Below are 22,024 nucleotides of genomic sequence, written 5' to 3' on the forward strand. Positions count from 1 at the left end.
GGTTGAAAAGTTTATATTGCGCATGTCAGACTGGCAGTCACAAGATGGCTGGCCAAAGGGACATGCGCACTATAAACTACTGCACATCAGGCAGCCCACCACTGCTGCCACTCAACAGGCCCGGCCCCATCCTGACACTCGGTTCAGGATGGGTTGACGGAAAATAAAATATTAATGAATCAACTTCATCACCATATTATTTTTGGTCTCTGGGGCAATTAAGTGGGGCCACGCTCCTCCTCTGAAATGGAGGAGCCGGCCCTGTTCTGTTGAAAGGGCCACGAAATGTGCATGGACATACAATTTTATTGTTAAAACTATAAAGTGCACAAACAACAATGTGTGGAAATTGGGTTTCAGCTAATATTTATCATGTGTGCATTACCAAGTAAAGTGTGTTGATATGTTTTGATCCTATCAAAATCTTTCTTACCACCACTCTTCAGAATCACCACAAAACTGTGCTTCATTTATTATTTCCCAATTTCTGATATATTTTGAAATATGTATGTGATTCGTGGTATTTAAATGTTGTTGTGGCTTAGTATTTTCTTTACAAGTCGTCTTACTCTTTAATTCCAATGTAACCCGGCAAGAGTATCGCCGAGGTCCTCTCTCGGTGCAGTCAGAGAAAGAAAAAAAACAGTTTCCATAATAAGAAGCAATTTGTCAGAAGACGTAGCTTGACATTTGACCTCTGTCTTTAAGCGCCAAGCAAATGTGACAAGATAAACACAAAAGTTAAAGGCATCTTTCTTGCTCGTTCACGTTCTCAACTCAAGCTTGGTTATCTTGGGGGATGCTGCAGCACCTCTACTTCCAGAGCCTATGGATTGTGTAAGGGGATGTGTCAGGTTCAGATCACAATTCATCTTTCATTTACATCTGCAAGACTAAAATAGGGTTAAAAACCTAAATCGAAGCATCGACATATATGTGCCCTTTAACATCAGACATGTTAATTCTGCTCCAGTGGGTGACTGGTGTACGGGTGAGGGAGCCAGCTGACCTTCACAAGGCTATAGGAGGAAGCTCATATGACTCAAGGCAGCAAATGCAACGAGCAAACTTCACAGGTCCTAATCATTTTCGAGAATTGCGGGCTTTGAGATCATGTTACCCTCTCAACTGTTGGCCTTTGCTTTGCAAATTAGAGGGAATTTATTTGTACTGAGCTGGTGTCTGCAGTTTATACAACAAGCACTCAGCACAAAATTGCACTTGCATAATACCCGACGCGCAGCACGTTTTACTCTGCATCCCAGAGTGTTAGACTCCATTGTAACTTACCCAGCATTGCCCTGGATTCTATAAAAAAAAATCCCAATTGTGCTTGTGTCCTACATTTACAGATCACTTTAGAACAGCTAATACATATTTTCCAACTTGGCAATTACATTGCTTTTGACTGTGAATCTCTTTAAATAAGGGAATCAAAATATGTGCTAGATTGTAACTGAGAAATAGAATGCTTTTCTTGAACATATTTAGGGAACGGAAATTGTTTGATTTCTCGGACAGAACGTAAAAAAATGTAGAAGATTTAAGCGTAGCTCCTATGATATTTTTCTTTAGAAGTTTTGTGGAACTGGTGCAATGTCAAAAAACAAACTGGTAGTACGAACAAGAAAAGACGTACGACTACATAAAGCATGATATGGATAAAATGTTGCTTTCCTCAGTCAATTGTCGATCTAAAATTCAGGAAAGCGAAGAGATGCATTTCCATAGTACTTGACGAAGTTGTCTAATTAGCAGTCCTGCAGTTCTTGTGTCTGTCTTATCATTTCGTGTTCATTTTCACTAATTTTCTTTTTCTTTTTTTTTTTACTTGTGCCCTAATCCAGATTCAAGCCACGCGTTCTGGACCTGAATGTGTCAGTACCTTAATACATTTCTTCATAAATTCCTATACCACGTCAGTGTCCTTGTGGCCATCTTAGTACAACCCACACGTTTTCCTGTGTTCTCATGTCTAGAAATTGTCTGTAGAACATCCCCTAAAACCTGCCATATCCATCTCCAGTGTTTCATTAGCACTGTGTTTCCAACCTTCGAAGTTATGCCACTTAATGAAAAATAGACAAAACATCATTATGCCTCGTGTTGTGTCGTGTTGTGTTGTGCCACGTTCCTCATGCATTTTATTTTTTATTAACTGTTTAACTGGACTATTTGTAGAGTGTGTGTCCCGATGCTTACAGCAGCACTGGGCTATTGGGGTCAGACAATATTTTTAGGACTTTGTTAAATGCATTGTACACGAAACTTTAATTGAAAACGATGGACCCTAAATATTTTCGAAGTTGTCTTTATAATGTGCTCTGAGAAAACATTGTTGACAATGTTTAAATGAAAAATACGGTAGGTGGTTGTATTTTTCTATGGCAAATGTGGCTCACTGGTTTCGATGTACACATCAATTTATTGACACATTGGGTTGCCCTAATGCTTCCAGGTAGGTAAAGGTTGAATGCCTACCTGACTCTCGTCATCAGGCACCTTTTATGGTTTTTTTGTGTATGTGAATGCATTTATTTTAGGTAAAACATTGGTGCGACCATTATGGGAAATCACATGACGTTATGAAAACAAACTAAGAAGTAAGTCATTTATCTCTATTTTTGTGATATTATTATTTATCTTTTGCTTGCCTGATATGTATAATGTCCACTGCACGTGTGAGCCTTCTGAGATCACTCTGGATTGAAAAGAAGGTTTATTGGAAGAGTGGTTCTTTGGGAATAACAGTGAACACTGTGCTCCAGAACACTCCAGAATGCTGGCGATGCTACTCTGTGAGTACAATGGGGAGGATGTGGTTATTTTGAGTTTAGCGGTGCCCACCAGCCATATTGACAGATCCTTCCAGCTTGGTGAGATTGTTGTGCATAAAGTGCATCTTCTGGTTCCCTGGATGCACTTTAGACACACCTGAATGCCAAGTAGCCTTTCATATTAATCCGGCTAGCTCACCATTCAGGTTATTTTCAAACCAAGAGCATCTGGCAATTCACATTTCTGCCTTCTTACTGCCATGTGTTTGTCTGTGGTGGTCCCAAGATCTTTCATGTTTTTCCCAGAAGGTGTCTGTCTGGAGTAATATGGTGATGAGGCATTTTTATATTGGACAGAGATATCCACCAAGTACAACGTCTCACCTCCACTATTAAACTCCTGTACAAGGGCAGAAAACAGGAGAGAAGAGAGAAAGGATGGTCTCTGTTCAGGGAACCTCTTCTTGGAAAGAAGTTCAGGCATGTACTTTCCTGGATTCTGTGTCTCCATGACTAGTGGCCCTGGCCTCCCAATTCCCTCCAGCCAGGGAACAGTATTAGCCGGACTTGCTAGGGACTCTGGAAGGGGTGTTGCTTTGGACTTCTCTGGACCAGTTCTGTCGGGAGGTGCACTAGGATGGGGGTACTGGGGGACCAGGTTGTTTCAAAATACACAAGGGCCCTGCAAGAGGTCAGGAGTGTCTGGTACCCTGAGTGTGCCACAGCAATGCAGCTTGCCTTGAACACGGTGAGGAGCTGTTGCTGGGAGACCCGCAGCGAATGATCTCCTGTCATGACCCTGTTTTAAGCTACGTGGGCGAAGGGAGCTCTGATGCTAAGTGAGAAAGTTATGTGGAGGAAAAATAATCTCCAATTTAGTGGTTCATAATACAGCAAAATAGGGACAGGGATGGGAGAGAAAACACACTGCAAATAATCAAATAAATATTCCACTGGAATAAAAATTCCATATCACAGGAATTTAAACATTTTACAGCTCAAGCTTACACTCTTGACTTTGGAAATCCAGAATAAATAAAAAAACAACACCAGTACAGCAAGTCTGACTGATGCTTTTTATGTGAATGTCAATAATGATCCCACAAGGCACACAGTAACCTTCCCATATCTCATGAGCACCAAGAGACATTGAGAAGTAGTGGTCATGTTGAATATCACACAGCAAGTGTAAGCCGATTTGTATGCTGATTTTCAGAGGCATACAAAGTCAAACAAAGAAGAAGCATGGGAGACCAAGATATTTTAATACATGGGCAAAATGGGCAATTGCCCATGGCCTCCTCCTTCCAAGGGGCTCCCCCCCCCGAGAAAGTATATTTTCTCTCTGTCTAGCTCACCTATATTTCTGAATCTCAATCGTTCTCCTTCTCTTTGCCTAGCTCTACCTCTGTCCCTAACCAGTATCATTTTAGTGATTTGTGGAGCTCCCAAAAATACATATTTCAAATGTTTTTGAAAGCTTGTTTGACATCAGGTGGGATTCAATTACCAGAAAATAGGTAATAACATTCAAAGTTTCTATGAACAGGGGGCTCCAAAATATGTCTTGCCCGGGTCACTAAAAATCCTTAAAACAGCATTGTGAAGGAAAAGAATAGAAAAAAACAAAGTTACAGGGAAACACCAAAACACTGATCGAACTTACAAAGTGGGAGCCATAAATCTAAACTTTTGCAATGCACACTTCTAATGCAACCATGCTGCTTAAATTTTCTTGGATGCAGTCTTACTGCAAGTCTCTGTCTGACCTGGTACTGCTTGTCTATTGGGGAACACCTAGACAGAAAAGAGCGCTGATTCATAATGTTCACAAGCTAATTGCTTCAATTTTCGTATCCTTCGAGAAAGTCTATAGGCAGTCTTTAATGAACAACCAATTTGTGTTTTATTTCAAAATCTTCCAATTATTGCATCTCGAAACCATTACATTGAACAATCCAGCCAACGCGATTCATCCACACTGGACATCATCAGGGCGGAGATTCGGTGCATTCACGTCCAACGCAGCATCCTTTCTGGCCGGTGCGATAATTCCCGCCATCAAGGTGGTTTTATATCATTGATGGCCCAGTGGCGGTAGAACCATTGAGAGTAGAGCGAGGTGGAACCAATTAGACTGTTATCCAGTATTGTACACTAGCGCGCACACTTCAAAGCCCTCACCGCTGGTCAAGTGGAAGGAAGTATTGTTTCTTGGGGAACCTTCCTTGAAATCCTTTGATCAGCCAGGTACCACAAGAACAGTGTTGACCTTGGGAAATAACAATGGAAGTTGGTTTAGCTCTTTCACTGCATTGTGATGGTTTAATTCTGAAAGTGTGAAATATTGGTTAATTCTTCAATTGAACTAGTAATTAGAATTTTACTGCTGAAACACCTGCCAGCTTTATAATGGGAAAGAGGCTAATATAACAGGAATAAACTTGGGATATGTTCTAGGAATGGCTAAGTGGTGTCCCAATAACCAAACATCTTGTATTTCTGAATATATCACTGCTGCTTCTTTCTACGTGTTTGCAAGCCTTTTGTATAGTGCCTTGGCCTTTAGAATATGTTGTATTGCAGATGCATGTGTAAAGGACAGTTATTTTAATAAGGCATTATTACAAATGGTATATAGCAACACAACAAAATGAAGGACGGATTGCTGACATTTTTTAAACATTCACCCCCAGTCACTGATCTGTGTTAAATCCATCGTTCTTTTGCTCACCATGCCACCCCAATGCTTTCCCATTAATCCCAGTTTTCATGTCCAGATTTCAGAGTCCCATCTGTTTCGGAGGTCAGTGATGTGTAGATTGGCAAATCTTATGACAACGTTTTTGGAACCAGGGAAGCAATCTTCAATTTAAATGGAATCTTTTTCTGCGAATTTGGCAAGCCGCACAGCGTCCCTCTTTCGGAGACCAGAGTACATCGCGATCATGATGTACTCCGGTCTTCGAGATAGGACTCTGACATCTGGACATGAAAACTGGGATTAGAACGTTGAACTGATTCACAAGTGAGATCGGCTGATCTCTACTATTAGTATTCGGTCCTGAAGAGAACCCCCAGCCAGCAAACATGGGGTTCGAAACGCGTCAACCTTATTTTTTCAAACAAGTGTGATTAAAGGAATGTTTTTCTGCCTGATTAACAAACTATGAAAATTCAGTGCAATGTTAGGCACAGTGCATAAATTCTGGTTTTGAAAAAAATTACACTGTTTGTTTGTTTCACTGTGTTGTTTTTCAAAAAGGGTCTTAATCAAAAGATACCCTATTTTGAACAAAAGTATGTTTGTTTCATGTTATATGTTTTGTCCCAGTCATGTGTATGAGTTTTACATATTGATTTTGCCATTGAAGATATGTGTTACAGACCCGAATTCATCCAATGCATTTAGGGTCCAAATCTTTGTTAAGTGATGTTTTGGGTATGTTTTGTAAATAAGATAATCACATTTTAACGAACGACAAATGTGAATCTTTTCATGTAATTGAATAAAAAGTAATTTTGAAAAAAATGGATTTGGGTTACATTGAGTAAATTTCTTGTATCCATTTGATTTGTTCTCAAATGATATATCAGTATTGGCAAGCTTGTTGGTATTTGGTACGGGACTCAAACTAGCCTGGCTGATGAGGTGTGATACCCTGAAACCGGTCCCAGGATGCTATTTTCAGATCCAGGGAGGACCTGGCCTGCAGTTCGGGCTGGACTTTTGCCATGAGGAGCAGGGTCAAGACTGATTTACATACGGCTGGGTCCAATCTGGGAAGGCATAGTGAGTGAATGAAACGTTTCAGCACTCCGTCCATCATCTTGTTGTGTTTGTTATTACAGAAAGTATCTTATCTGTGAAACAGGATAGCCATAGACAAAAATGGAAACCATATGTACAGAAGAATGGGGAAAATTGAAGAGAGCAATGCAATAAGTTGTTATATGCAAACTCCACTAATTGTACCCAAAAGACCAATCTTCTTGTTGTCCCGCTGTAAAACATCTTAAATATTTTTCTAGAGTCTTATTGAGTCTCTCAGTCTGTCCATTAATCTGAGGTGATTTTAAAGTTTACTGTCCCCAGTAGTTTCAACAATGAGTTCCATACAGTGGATGAAAACTGTGTTTGCCTTTCAGTTATTATGACCGTGGGTATACCAAGGAGCCTCTTTTTGGAAATGTTTAGTCAATTCTACTGATGTAGGAAATGGAACCAGCGCCTTATGGTCAAGTTTGGAAAAGTAATTATAAAATTACCCATAATACTGTGTTTCCCTGAGAATCTGGTAGCTCTTCTTTGAAGTCTGCGGATATGTGAGACCAAGTGTTTGTGGTGCAGTGAATGTTTATAAACGCCCCCAGGTAGATATCTTACTTTGGGCACAAACCTCACACCTCTGGATATAAGTAACTACAGTTTTCCTTAAGTTGGCCCCCAAAATGTTCTGGCTACCATACTGTGAGCTCTTCTAACTCCAAGATGTCCTGTAAATGGGCATGGGGTGCCATGAATAATAAGAAAGATTTTCTGTTGCGATTCTTCTTTGGGAACAAAAATTCAATGTTGATGAAACAATAGTCTGTAAAGTTTCTTTCTAGATTGTCTCTTCTCTCATAACCAATTCTCCTGCTCTAATTCCTGCTGTATCAATTTTATCCTTCCCAACAATAATTAATCAGTTAAGGTTAATTTTGTTTGCGAAGCAAGAATTTTGCTGAATTTCTTCTTCAGAACCTTGTCTGGAGAGAACATCAGCCTTTCCCTGTTGTGAATCATGTCTATAAGTGATGTCATAGCAAACACATGAGAAAAAGAAGGACCATCAAGCATGACTGATTTTAGCAGACTTTTAGGAAACTTAGGTTTTAATGATCTGGCCAGACCTTGATTGTATGTATGTAGCCTAATAAATAAAGTCTCCGATGTGTAAGTGCCTCCTCAGTCACTAATATTTCACAATTGTATACGGTGTAGATTTTCTCAGGGGTACCTAAGAAATAAAGAAATTTGCTAAGGGTATGCCTAGATGTCGGTCCCTTGCTAGGACCATTTCTATTGGAGTGGGGCAAGGCTGATTTGCATATGGCTGTGTCTTCTCTGAGGGAATATGACCCGTTACAACGTAAGTCATTACATCGCGTGGCATTACAACGTGGTCGTTACAACGACCGCGTTGTTCTCACGCAATGCCATTACTACACAAGTCATTACATCTACTTGCAGTAGATGACACGCTGGCATTAGAAATGTATAATTTACTATTCCAAATCCATCCTACGTAACAGTAGGGAAGGTGATGGAATAGTAACCTATACTATTCCTAATGTAAGCGCGCCATCTACAGCAAGTCGATGTAATGACTTGCGTAGTAATGGCTTTGCATGGTAATGACCGCGTTGTAATGACATCACGGTGAGATGACCGTGATGTAAAGGTCGTTTCCCCTCTGAGGTGGCATGATGGGCAAAAGAACAATGGGTAGGAATGCTACTCCAAGTAAATGCCAGTGGTTAGTCAAATAGCAAATATTCCTCGCCTCACCTTTTGTGTGTTTGATATAACACCCTAAATGGAAAGTAAATGTCAAGACATGGGGCCATTGTTCACTATGGAACTAGAGCCATACTGCACTTGAATGACAAGCCCAAATCAGGATGAGACAGGTCTTAGGTTGCTTGTGTTCCAGTTCAGAGAGGGCATGTTTTGGCATTTAGGCTGGACTGTTCCTATTGGATCAAGAACAAGGCTGATTTGCATATAGCTGGGTCTATTCTGAGGTGGCATGATGAACAATGGTTGGGAAGACATCCTGAGTGAATGCCAGGGGTTGGAAACATTTCAACCAATCCTCCCATCATCTTATGTACACTTAGTACAACAGAAATAAGCCACTGGCTGAATGTCTTGAGTTTTTTTTAAATGTTTCTGAGACAAGATTGCTCCTATTGCAAAGAAATATGTGTCGGTCTCCACATAGCAGGTTTGCGTGCAGTGAACATGCCTCAAAATCGCTGCTGCCATGAATTATGTTTTTAGGTCTGGAAAGCTTCCAAGCTTCTTCTTGCTCTTTCCCTCACTTGAAAGAGGTTGATTCTTTTTTAGAAAGCTCAGCAATTTGCTTATTGATCAGGGAAACATTTTGTTTAAAGTATCTATACTATCATTTCTAACTGAACGTATATATACATACATTATTTTGTGCGAGTTCACTTGACTCACAGTTTCAGCACACGAGACACGTGAAGAGCCGACCGGTAATTTTGAGAATATGCGGCCGTGATTTAGCACACACTAGACTTGGAACGAGATATCTGTACGTCGAGGTATCCTTACTGCCACTAATCTCTCATGTCAGACTATTATTGTTTATAATTTATGGCACAAGTTTGCACATGTTGATACCGACTATATCTGATTATTCACTGTTTATTTTTACGTATACATATGTGCCCTAGAGGAATTCTGGACTTTGAACATGCAATTTTTGCAATTAGATAGACTGTATTTACCATTGAAGTACGTTTATTTATGGACATCAAAGGCATTTAACCCGTTATCAATGTATAATATTCCAATTCAAGATGTCTGCCATGTGTAATTCGAAAGTCCCCTTTTCCATGTTTGCTTTCTTGTTACTGATTTCCATGACCACTATAAGTTCGGCTGTCATTGATTGCACAAAGTTCACGTGATCAAGCTTGTCTAAAGCGAAACGCGTTGTGAATAAACAGTGGTATTTGCATTCTACACGGAGTTGGTGTTTCTGAGAGCGCACTTATTGAGGATTAACGCATAATATATATATATATATAATATACAAAATAAATTACAAAACCATAATAAATAAACCGGAATATTTTTTAAGAACCTACCAACTTAATTACACATAAAAAAGAGATATTAAAGAATACATTTTACTAAAAGTATATATTACAAACATTACTCATTAAAAAAATATTATTTTAAATACACAAAATAAGAATAATAATCTAATTTTAAACAATATAAACAAAAATATAACATTCTAGGAATATTACATATACTGATCCCACTCCAGTCTGTGCAACAGTAGGTAAAGCGTTGGACTCAGGAGGGGTAAACTGTACTATTCCCACTCAAGTGGGTGCAACACTAGGGGAAGCATAGCATTGGACTCAGCAGGGGTAAAACTTACCATTCCCACTTCAGTCTGTGAACATTTTATACAAGTATTCATTTCATAAAATTATAAAAATATTAACTTAGAATTAAGTATATACATAAAAAACATTCACACAATCAAAATAATTATACATTTCTTAAATAATTAATATAAGAAAAATATTTATTTTTTAAATTATTTCATTGAATTTCCACGTTACAGACTCTCATACCGAGCAACACACATTTAACATATATCTAAATTAAAAGATTATAATAATCATTCAAGTTACATAATTAATTGACAAGTAGATAATTAATAATGAATAAATAATTTATAATGAATCAGTTATTATTAAGTTACCTTCCCACCCTATACCCCTACAAACCCAACAATCTGCACCTAAAATGTAATTTAAAAAATTTGAATAGTTACACAAGTTACATAATTAACAAGTAATCATTCATTTATCAGTTACTAATAATTAATACATTATTATGTATTTAGCTTCCCACCCTATACCCCTACAAACACAACAACCTGCACCTAAAGTGCAAATAAAAAGTGTATAAAGATTATACAATTTACATAAGTATTTAACAATGAAAAATGTATTAATAATTTATCAATTATTAAACATTAACCAATTATTATTTAATTACCTTCGCACCCCATACCACTGAAACCCAACAACCCACACCTAAAATATACCTTACAAAAAGTATTTACACAATTTACCAACTTAATAATCAAATACGTAATTAATATTAATCGAAAAAATGTATGAATGAATTATACTTAATTAACTTCTCACCCTCTACCCCTACAAACCTCCCAACCTGCTACTATAAATGACCATTTTACAATTAAATTAAAAATACAAATACCTTAAAATTACAAACTATATTTAAAAACATTAGCATCAATTACACAAACAATATAAAACATATACAATTAAAATATAATTTAAACACATAAGGAAACTCAAAAAACAATATTTTTTACCTTAAACAAAATCGTTACTTTCGTCAACTATATATTTGCAGACAATATTTCTGTGTCACAATATTAAAAATTCGATATTTCTGCAACCGGATATTTTTTTTTATATATTTTGTCCAAATACCATGCAGGTGTCTGTGGTTATGTGAAGAAACGTTGTTAAGTTGCAATGTGTGCAAGATTCTGGATTGTTTGATTTCAGTGTTTTTTTTTTAAGACTGAAGAGTTTGGTCGTGTGGTGCCATCAATGCCATAGCTGGCTAACCCGGAAGGAACCATTAATGGACATCCCATCAAATTATGTTATAAAGTCTGCCATATTTAGTGCCATTGTACTGACATATATTTTCATGTTCAAACTGCCAAGAAAAGATAGGAGGTCATGAATAGCAAACAAGAGAAATGACCCCCAATCACTGAGATATTGGCCAGTGCATCAGAGCATTCCCGCTCTCTGGTACCTCCTACTGCCTGCACTCCACTTCCCCTAGAAGCCGCTTTTTCTCTAGAAGCCTAGATTCACTGGCTCACCAGTGTTGCCTCGTGATCCAGGAAGCCAGAAGCCTCACCGTCACCTGGACGTACTGCCCCTTTACCGCCTTCCCACCAGGCCCCACCTACCCCGTCAAAGGCAAGTGCATCTGCGCCCATTAGAGCCTGGATCACACCCAGCTACAGGACCCATGGACCTCATCAGGGAACCACTTACTCCAGTTAATTGCTAGTAGTAGGTGTGCAGCATTGAATGTCCACCCACTTATGTAGCCCTTTAAACATATCTCAGGCCTGTCATTGCAGAGACTGGGTGTGTAGTTTTAAACTGTCATTTCGACCTGGCAAAATAAACCTTTTGCCAGGCCCAAAACTTCCTTTTTAATATACATGTCGCTCTTAGTGTAGGCCCTAAATAGCTTAGAGGGAAGAAGAGGTGCAGTGTATTTAGAAAGTTGGACAAGTATTATTTACCTTTTACATGTGTTCACAAAAGAAATATACATTTGTATAAATTTACAATGAACATGAAGATCATAAAAGTAACAATCACAATGGCCTATTTCACAGACAACTTGTCTTTTGCAACAATGTGGTAATTGCCCAATGCATTTCAGGATCGCAATCCCTTCCTCAGGGGGCACTATGGAAAAAATGTATAATATTTAGACAACAATATACAGGGAAATATGCTTGTAAACATATATGTGGTGTGTAGTAGAATTGACAAGTTAAATTAGAGTCAGACCAGAAGTTCTCCCGGTAAGATTGACAAAATTAAATGTATTTGCCAGAGAAAAATAGCACGCCTTATTGTGCTTGCAACAGGACCAGAAACTACACTTTGTCTCTCAAGAGAAATGTAAAGAAGATTGAAAAAAAACATCATCCATTCAACACCGATGCTGGAACAGATATCCATCATCTAGCCCGAAAATGTTAAAGAAAATGTGTCCTTAATATTCAAAAGGAAAAACACCAGACTGGTGTATCTTTAAATGACATGATCAGTGCCAAAAACAATAATAAAGCCATCTAAAAAAAATCAACGATACCTGTCCTTTTACTGAATGAAGATTGACAACAGAATTCCGTTCCTCTGTGTCGCAACGTCTATTTCCCCAAAAATACCACCCGACTGCTGACCACGAACAAGTATGTAAATGTGTTGTTAGATGCTGAAATATCATACCAGGGTGTTCATACCTGTATGTTAGATTCTAGTCAGACCAGTACAATGTAGTACATATGTAGTATATATGGCTCAATGAAGCATAGCTCTGGTAACTAATTCTGCAAGACAAAAAAATTAAGCTGTCTTGTTGGGACACTGAACTCATGGGCACGCATATGTACAAGTCTCCTGTGCAGTCTTACCTCTCCTGTTGTTCTTTTGTCGTGCTATGCCTACCCTGCAATGGCTCCTATGGTCTGTTCTCATGAAACTTCGACTGGCGTCAACTGTATAAATAACGGCGTCTAAAGCTGCTAACAGCAGAAAGAGGACTGTGCTGATCGACCAAGTGCGGCAGAATGCCAGCAATTCGGTCACCATATTGAGGGATGCAAAAACTTCTAAGATGATATAATTACGGTCAGATGACTACATAAACAATTGCTATTATAGGTCGTGTATTGTTCAATAAATCAGAACCCTAGTCATTATAGTATGATGCTCGAAAAACCTAGGCTTAACTGCATGTTTAATGACAGATGAACAAAATGACTCATTCCTATAAGGCAACTTGAAATCGTCCTGTACAAGGTGTACGCAAACTGCGTTAATGATGCCACAAAAACACGTAAACATAAGAATTGGAAAAAGTGCAGCTGCCTGACTAATTGAGTAGAAATTATGATCCTGTCCAAGAATAGTTCTGAGAGTTTATAGAACCAAAGCAACCACCCAAGTTTGATTACAATTTTCAAAGAGCAACAAATAATAGAAACTGGACATTGATATGAGAAAAAATTGTGAAATGTGATCAAATATTTTGAGAAATTTCATCAAGTTGCATTCATCATAATAAATAATGCTGTTTGATGTACAATACTGAGATATCACAAGAAGTAACTCTACTAGCATGTATTGTGATAAGCAAAATATGTAGATGTTGTGATAGATCTACAATAGAAAACAGCTCATGTCTATTTTATCATTCAAACCTGAATCTTCAGAATTAAAAACCTTAGTTGAGATATGTTATGTTTGGTTTTAAACCACTGTACTGCTAAGGTGGACTTTGTGTTTTTGTTGCGTATCATGCTTTTGTGTTCTGTGATTCTTATCTTTATTTTATGTTTCAGTTTTGCCAATATACATCAAGCCACATGGGCATTTAATGCAATAAATAAGTTGGATTTTAAGTCACAATTCTGAAAATGTCACTTTTAGAAAGTTGTTTCCTTGCCCCAACCATTTGTTGCCTGCAGCTTGTATCCTTGGTCACATCACTAGGTTCAGTTGCCATATGGTATTTTTGTATGGCTCTCAGACATTGAGAAAAAGAGGGAATAGGTGTTGGCAGGATGGACCATCTCTGACTTGATAACGGGGCGGGTCTTTTATCTGCCACACTTGCAATTTTACCAAGGCTCTGTCTGACCATGCTCACAAAGGATTTGACGAGTGTTTTGTGTCCCCAGGCAAGCTGAGACCAGGGCAGGGTGGCAAGAAAATTCCAAACACTTCTGGGGGTGGAAACCTCCAGAACCATCACATACAAATTTGGCACCAGGCATAAATGTTGGACCCTCAGACCCAACTCTTCAGTATGCCTCTGGACCTGTGAATAGTACACAAGAAGGACTACTGTGCTGCTCTGCTGTCAGAAGGACTGCTACTATGCTGCACTCATACTCTGCTGCTCTCCTGCTTTCTGCCGTGCTTGCTAAGAAGACTAGACCTGCACCTTCATTCTAGGCTGAAGTGACTCAAAGCGTAAGCTTAATGACCTCCTGTTCTGAGCTACAGTGACATAAACTCCAGAGGCCCGTCTGTCTCCCCCTTGCATCTGCCCAGCAGACCTGCTGTCCGGACTTGTGACTGGACCTACCTGAGCCCTACTGTCCCGACTTGTAACTGGACCTGCCTGAGCCCTGCTGGCCTCTGCTGGAGTGAGTTCCCTATCACCAAGTGGGGCCCCTCACGTCCTAAACTCTTGGTGTGGAATCATTTAAGCTTGCTTCCAAGAAAAGGAGAAATCGTTACGTTTTTAGCTCTTCACAACTGCAAACGGGCCTGTTCTCACCAACCTCTCACTTCCTGCCAATGCAAGGCTCCAATGAGCCCGATTCTTTTTGCCCCAATGAATCTGCAGCAATGACAGTCCCCAACACTCTTTTTTCACAAACAGAGAGTGAGAGAATAAACAACGTAGTTGCGTTCTCCCAAATCAACTTTTTTTCACAAAAAGCAACCACTGTTAAACTGGCAGAATAACCAGATCCAAGGATGTGTTGGAATGTTATTCAACTACCTACTTCTCAGGTGGAATATCAAAGATATTGAAGTAAAAGCCTCACTCACATAATGGTGACATGCTTCATCATAGGCAATTACTCCACACCCAGAGAAGATGGTACTCTCTGGGCGGACTCAACCAAAGATGTAATGGGAGTACTTAGATAAATGAATAACTGGTTAAGCAGGGAACCAGATCAGATTTAAAAATACCTATGAGTGTACCCTTTTCTGAGTCCTTTATTCCTGGGCACTCATGGTATCACTAAAAACTTATTCTTGGGGTTGTTTTGAACTTGATTCTGTTCAAATATACCCTCAGCTGTGTGCCAACATGTTTCGGCCCATATTGGTAGCCCAGTCGGGTCTGAGGGCCTTCGTCAGGGCGTTATATCTCTGTGCCTTATTCTCTAAGGTCCCTGCCGTGTAGCCGTGCATGTGTTACATGCAACCCATCAAAACGTGAGGCCTAATGCACTCACCTGTCCATGTATTATCTCCAACTTCAGTAGATTTTCTATGGGACATGGAAAAAACAATATCATATATTTCTTAAAAGGACATAAATTAATCCTTTCTACAGCCCATCTCGTGCTCGTAATCATTGATTTATAGTTGGAGTGTTGGTGTACCACCTGTCTATGTGCTCACTAATTAGGGCTTAGTGTAATTCATTATCCAATCCATTTTGGAAAAAAAAAACAAGACCACAACATATATTCACCACACTACGTGATCATCATAGACTTTAGAGAGAGATTCCATCACGTTTTTGGATCTAAAGATCTGGCCAGCAGATGGGACACTAAAAACTGAAGTGTTCTATAAACCCACTGATGCCAATAACCTACTTAGGTACGATAGCTTCCACCCCAAAGCCCTACGAGATAATTTGCCAGTGGGCCAATTCCTAAGGTTAAGAAGGAATTGTACTGACAAAGCAAATTATGAAACCCATGCTAAGAAGTTAACGCAGAAATTGAAGATAAAATCCTACCCAACAAAACTGATAAAACGAGCATATAAAAGGGCCAAGAACTGCAATCGAGAAGGACTATTGGAACCAAAAAAGAAACCGGACAACAAAAGACTGGTATGCGTGACTACCTACGGAACAGACTCGAATAAAGTAAAAAACATCGTCCTACGACATTGGAGAACACTGAACTCTGGTGGTTTGAAACTGGAGAAACCTTTGTTTGCTTTTAAGAGAGGGAAATCAATCAAGGACTCCGTTGTTCATACTCGGCCGAAAAAGAAACAATGCAAAATAGGCCAACAAAACACACTATGGAATCTACCAGAGGTAGTCGGACACTTCCCTTGTGGATCATGCAGTGTATGTAGATTAACAACACCTAGCAAAGCGATCGACGTGGGCTTGAGAACTCCTTGGGAACAGAGATCCTTTAGTAATTGCAACAGCCACAATGTAGTCTACTTAATCACGTGCATCTGCAAGAAGATATACATTGGTATGACTACACGAAAAGTGAAGATCAGAATTAACGAGCACCGCAGTACATTTAGATGCGGTAAAACAATTACCAAAATGATGAGACACTTCCAAACACAGAGACACAATGAGAATGACTTCACTTGGACGGTAATTGAAAAACTACCGGACAGCTGCAATGAAAGACAACTACTGAAACTAGAGCAGAGGTGGATTTATCGTTTGTCAAGTACAACGTCAGGTCTCAACGAGGAAATCCCATGGTGTTCCATGACCTAATCTATTCACAAGATGAAATATCCCTGTAATCTAGCCAATACAAATTTAATAATTGGCTGAAAAGATGATGAATATACACTGAACATTGACAACAGGCAGGCTCGAAACATGCCACCCATATAGAAGTTGTTAACATCTAAAGAGAACAGGAAAGTGTGTTAACGTGAAACAGTATGATAAAAATAAGGAGGCATTAATATGAGTAGTTGTACAAATACAGCCCCTATATATAACATAAGAACCTTTGAATTATATTAATACGGGGTTTTACACTCTTTTAGAGAAATCTGGAACACACGCGATACGATTCCAAGAGGTCGGGCAAATGAGACGACCGACTTGGACAGTCACGTTAAACAGCAAAAGTAATATACTAACAAAAAGATTAATGAGTATTCACCACGGGTGTACAGAGCACGAGTGACCCATTAGGACTCCATGCAAATGACTCCCCAACACGGGTCAATAGCTTATATAGTGAGTCACTCTATTTCTGTCCTTCCTAACGGCAGAATTAGTGCCTCATACCCCGAGAAATAACCCTTGAAATGGTACACAATTTATTAACGAAAATTAAAAATACAAAACAAAGGTACTCTAACACGAGGGGTTTAGAACACCGTAAACACGAGTGTACCGAACTACATTACCCAGAAATCTTGTAGTTCAACCTTATACACGTCAGAAAATCAGTCGACACTACGTTCTTCAACCATAGAGAAAATACGTCAGGGGATAGAACAGCCAACCAATGAAATTGGGAAGCCCTACTTAAAAGTCAAGGCAGCCGCGTACACATCTCCGACGGCGGACGATGTGTTTGACAAGGTGTAACGGCGGTGCGGTGTCCTTGACGAAGTAAGTGAGAGGGAGGTTGCGCATACCAGGGGTGTCAAAATACAACGTTTTAAGACTCCAATCATGCAGCGCTAAGATAGAGATAATCCCATTAATGCGAGAGACTAATTGTTTTTTTAAAAAATTTGCTAGAGTATGATGATTAGAATCGAGAGGGGTATTCAAGAAAAACGGACAGAGGGAGCTGGTTCCCTAAGACACGCATTATGCAACGTTAACATAGAGACGAACCCATTAATGCGAGAGACTAACTGCCTTTCTTCCTTGCCATAGCATGAAGGTTAGAAGCGAGAGGGGTATTGTACCTAAACAAACAGGGAGAGCGGGTTCCTTAAACAAATAGCGTACCAATGAGGAACGCAATATCTAGTACGTAGGGAGAGTAGAAGGGCGTGATTTTCTATAACAGACTCATACACAGGTTAAACCTCTGAAACCATTATCGGGGGTGAGGTGCTTATGGAACTTAGACTAGTACACAATTACCATGGAAGTAGTATTACTAAACGGTAGACTTACATATAACCATGGCGACAAAAGCGCCCTACGGCAGGGGGTGTAGTTTGAAGAACATCTAAGAAATACTGTTATATAGATATATATCTTTTATTCAGTGTTTGACTACAGGACAGCACCTGAACACATGAGAGCTGCATGATGCTAGTAGGCATCAAACAGTAGGTGAGCGTCATCATGATTTACTAGACTGGGTTAAGTTATGTCAAATCAATACACTCGCTCCCATTTCATACTCTAAAGACAACACGCTATAGAAAGGTTTGGTTAAATGTAGATCAGTAGGATCGGTGGACAAGACACACTGTATAGTCACAATCTTCTCACTCATAGACAACACCAACTGGATGATGATCACGTAGTGTGGTGAATATATGTTGTGGTCTTGTGGCTTTTGTTAAAATGGATTGGATAATGAATTACACTAAGCCCTAATTAGTGAGCACATAGACAGGTGGTACACCAACACTCCAACTATAAATCAATGATTACGAGCAGGAGATGGGCTGTAGAAAGGATTAATTTATGTCCTTTTAAGAAATATATGATATTGTTTTTTCCATGTCCCATAGAAAATCTACTGAAGTTGGAGATAATACATGGACAGGTGAGTGCATTAGGCCTCACGTTTTGATGGGTTGCATGTAACACATGCACGGCTACACGGCAGGGACCTTAGAGAATAAGGCACAGAGATATAACGCCCTGACGAAGGCCCTCAGACCCGACTGGGCTACCAATATGGGCCGAAACATGTTGGCACACAGCTGAGGGTATATTTGAACAGAATCAAGTTCAAAACAACCCCAAGAATAAGTTTTTAGTGATACCATGAGTGCCCAGGAATAAAGGACTCAGAAAAGGGTACACTCATAGGTATTTTTAAATCTGATCTGGTTCCCTGCTTAACCAGTTATTCATTTATCTAAGTACTCCCATTACATCTTTGGTTGAGTCCGCCCAGAGAGTACCATCTTCTCTGGGTGTGGAGTAATTGCCTATGATGAAGCATGTCACTATTATGTGAGTGAGGCTTTTACTTCAATATCTTTGATATTCCACCTGAGAAGTAGGTAGTTGAATAACATTCCATAACATCCTTGGATCTGGTTATTCTGCCAGTTTCACAGTGGTTGCTTTTTGTGAAAAAAAGTCCCCAACACTCTCCCTGCTCCTTGTGTGGCCCTCTTCCCTGCCAACAGAACTCTTTATGCTGGACTTTTGAAGGTAACTCTTTCAGCAGGACTTTACATGTCCCTATATCCAGCCCTAACTTATGACTTTCACCTGGTCTTGCAAGACCATATAACCATGAGTGGGGCTTTTTGCTTTTAGGTGCAATACTTACCTTAAATCTTTGAAATTGGATATCTCTGGTTCCCCTGATTGGATTTGTGTCGTTTTGGACTCATATAATTTAATACATTTCACTCTAGTTTTCTAAGTTGAGTGGATTTTTCTTGTGTTGTGTTTTCACTTTATTACCGTTTGAAGCGCATTCATAAATGTTTTACAAATTGCTTCTAAATTAGGTCTCACTGCTTTGTGGTAGCCTACCAGAGGGTTGAGCACAGGTTAATTTGGGGTTTGCTTGAGTTTCACCCTGACAAACGTTGTGGTTGCGGCTTTAGTAGGGTTTCACCCAACTAACTCAGTAACCCATTTCAAACCCCTGGAAATAACAAAATGTCATTAATCAGATAGAGAAGCTATTGTGCAAGACACACATTGTAATTTTTCTGTTGGATACACAACCATCATTAAATAAATATATTTTACTTTTATCAATGTCCATTTTAGTTTGCTACCTTGTTATCCAAAATATATCTGGGATAACAAGAATGAGTTGTTAAGCATTTAGTATATGTCGGTCACCAAAATCAATTTAAGGGTCAAAAATACAATTTGCAGGTGAAAAATACAAATGGAACTGGAATGGTGAAATTTTATGCTTGCTCATAGTATTTATGATTAAGGGTGACCAACATTCTGTAGATTTTCCAGTCACAAAATTATTATTTCACCTCACCATCAGCCACCTCCAACTCGATCACACAGTTTCAGGACCTCTGCAACAATCTCTTTCTCAATTCTTCAGCAACAAAATCACTGCCATTTAGAGCAACTTTAGCCCACAACCGAACCCAACAGACATCGCCAAATGTCTCCCGATCTTATCCAAAGAACAAATGATAAACACTTGGCCCATCGTCACTCAGAAGAAACTGCTGCTACCATGAATTCTATACACTTAGGTGACCAATCAGACTCCTGTCCCCATCACACCTACTCCAGAGGACTGCAACTCATCAGTGCCATGTTCACACTCATTCTCAATGCCTCTGTCTCTTCTACGGCCCTCCCAGGTGCTTGCAAACACGCAACTGTCCTCCTATTGCTGATAAAATCTTTGGTGGACCCTTCAAAGCTCGCTAACTATAGACTGGTCCCATTCTATCATTCCAAAAAGAAAATCATCAACAGACACCTCACTGAATAACTCAATGAACACCAGCTACTTGACACCACTCAGTCTGGTTTCAAACATAATCACAGCATGGAAACTGCCCTCATCACTGCCATGTCCATATGACTGGACAGAGGAGACACAGCAGCCCTCATCTGCCTGGTCCTCTCCACTGTATTTGACACAGTCTCTCATCCCATCATCATCCAAAAGCTGCACAACATCAAGACCAAGCATGGATCTGCATCTTCCTGACTGGAAGGACCCAGTCAGTCAGCCTGGCTTCGTTCACCTCGGACTCCCATGATCTCATCTACGGAGTTCCTCAATGGATCCTACCTGAGCTTGACACTCTTCGACATATACATGATCCCTCTAGCCAGCCTCATCCATTCTCATGATATCAATGCTCTTTACTATGCTAATGACATGTGACACATTCTCTCCATCACAGACAAAACTCTCAGTACCCTTATCAAGTTCAATGCTTGCATGACTGAAATTGCCCACTGGATGATGACCAACTGTCTAAAGTTGACCACCAACAAGATCGATCTGGTTATCTTCAGGAAGAGCACATCACAGTGGTACTCCATCTGGTGGACAACCGATCTAGAACCAACACCCACCCCAACACCCACACCTACAACTTCTGGATCATCATCAACAGCAAACTGCACATGACCTTCTAATTCAATGCCATCACCTCCTCATGTTTCCATACCCTGAAGATGCTGAGGAAGGTTTTCAAATGGCTATCTGCACCCAGAAAACTATCATGTATATCCTAGTAAAAAGCTAGCTGGACTATGGAAACACCCTATATGCTGGTATTAAAAAAAACTCACCGGAAGGCTGCAAACCATTCAAAACCCAGCAGCCAGAATCACTCTCAACTTTCCATGCCGCATTCACACCACAACACACCTGACGGAGCTCCACTGTCTCCCCACTCACCAAGGAGCACAATCACACACTCTTTGAAACCACTACATAACACTGGCCCAGCATTCCTCAACAATTGCAGCTGTTTTCACAAACCCTCCAGACACCTCCCTTCATCTGGACTCCTATTTACACAAATCCCACGCATACAGAAAACCAGATCTAGCAGTTCAGCGTTCTCCAACATCGCTCCTCAAGCATGGAACTACCTGCCTCTACACATAAGAGCCTCCTCCTCACTGTTTGAATTTCGCAAGAAGCTGAAGACATAATTTTTCAAGAAGCCACTCTAGGCTCTAGGTGTGCCTGGACTGACACCTGCTCAGCGCCAGGACACCCTCCCAGGTGATAGTGAGCTTTACAAATCATCATAATCTGACATCTTCATAGGAGGTATTGTAGGCATGCCTGATCAACACCAGTAAATGTGGGTGAAAATCCACAAACTCATTGGACCTGATTGACAAACATCTCATTGTGACCTACACTTGTAGTACTCCTGGCTTTCACGTGAATTCCAGGAGTGGAGTAAGGCATTAGCAGTCCAGGTTTACTCATGAAATTCCAGAGTAAGCCATAAGTACATGAGTTAGTCTTGTGGGTGTAAAGCTAGAT

At 39.8% G+C, this 22,024-nt stretch overlaps 1 protein-coding gene across 1 annotated transcript in view; it reads left to right on the forward strand.

Annotated features, from left to right (window-relative positions):
- Nucleotides 1–22,024, forward strand: part of ADCY1 (adenylate cyclase 1) — a 1,095,828-nt gene that overhangs the window by 640,753 nt on the left and 433,051 nt on the right. The window contains exon 6 of the mRNA XM_085606626.1: nt 1,848–1,877. Within this exon, the coding sequence (XP_085462752.1) occupies nt 1,848–1,877 (30 nt within the window). The remainder of the gene's footprint in view (nt 1–1,847; nt 1,878–22,024) is intronic.

This window comes from Triturus cristatus, chromosome 5_2 (genome assembly GCF_964204655.1).
Source record: "Triturus cristatus chromosome 5_2, aTriCri1.1, whole genome shotgun sequence".
Classification (NCBI taxonomy): Eukaryota; Metazoa; Chordata; class Amphibia; order Caudata; family Salamandridae; genus Triturus; species Triturus cristatus.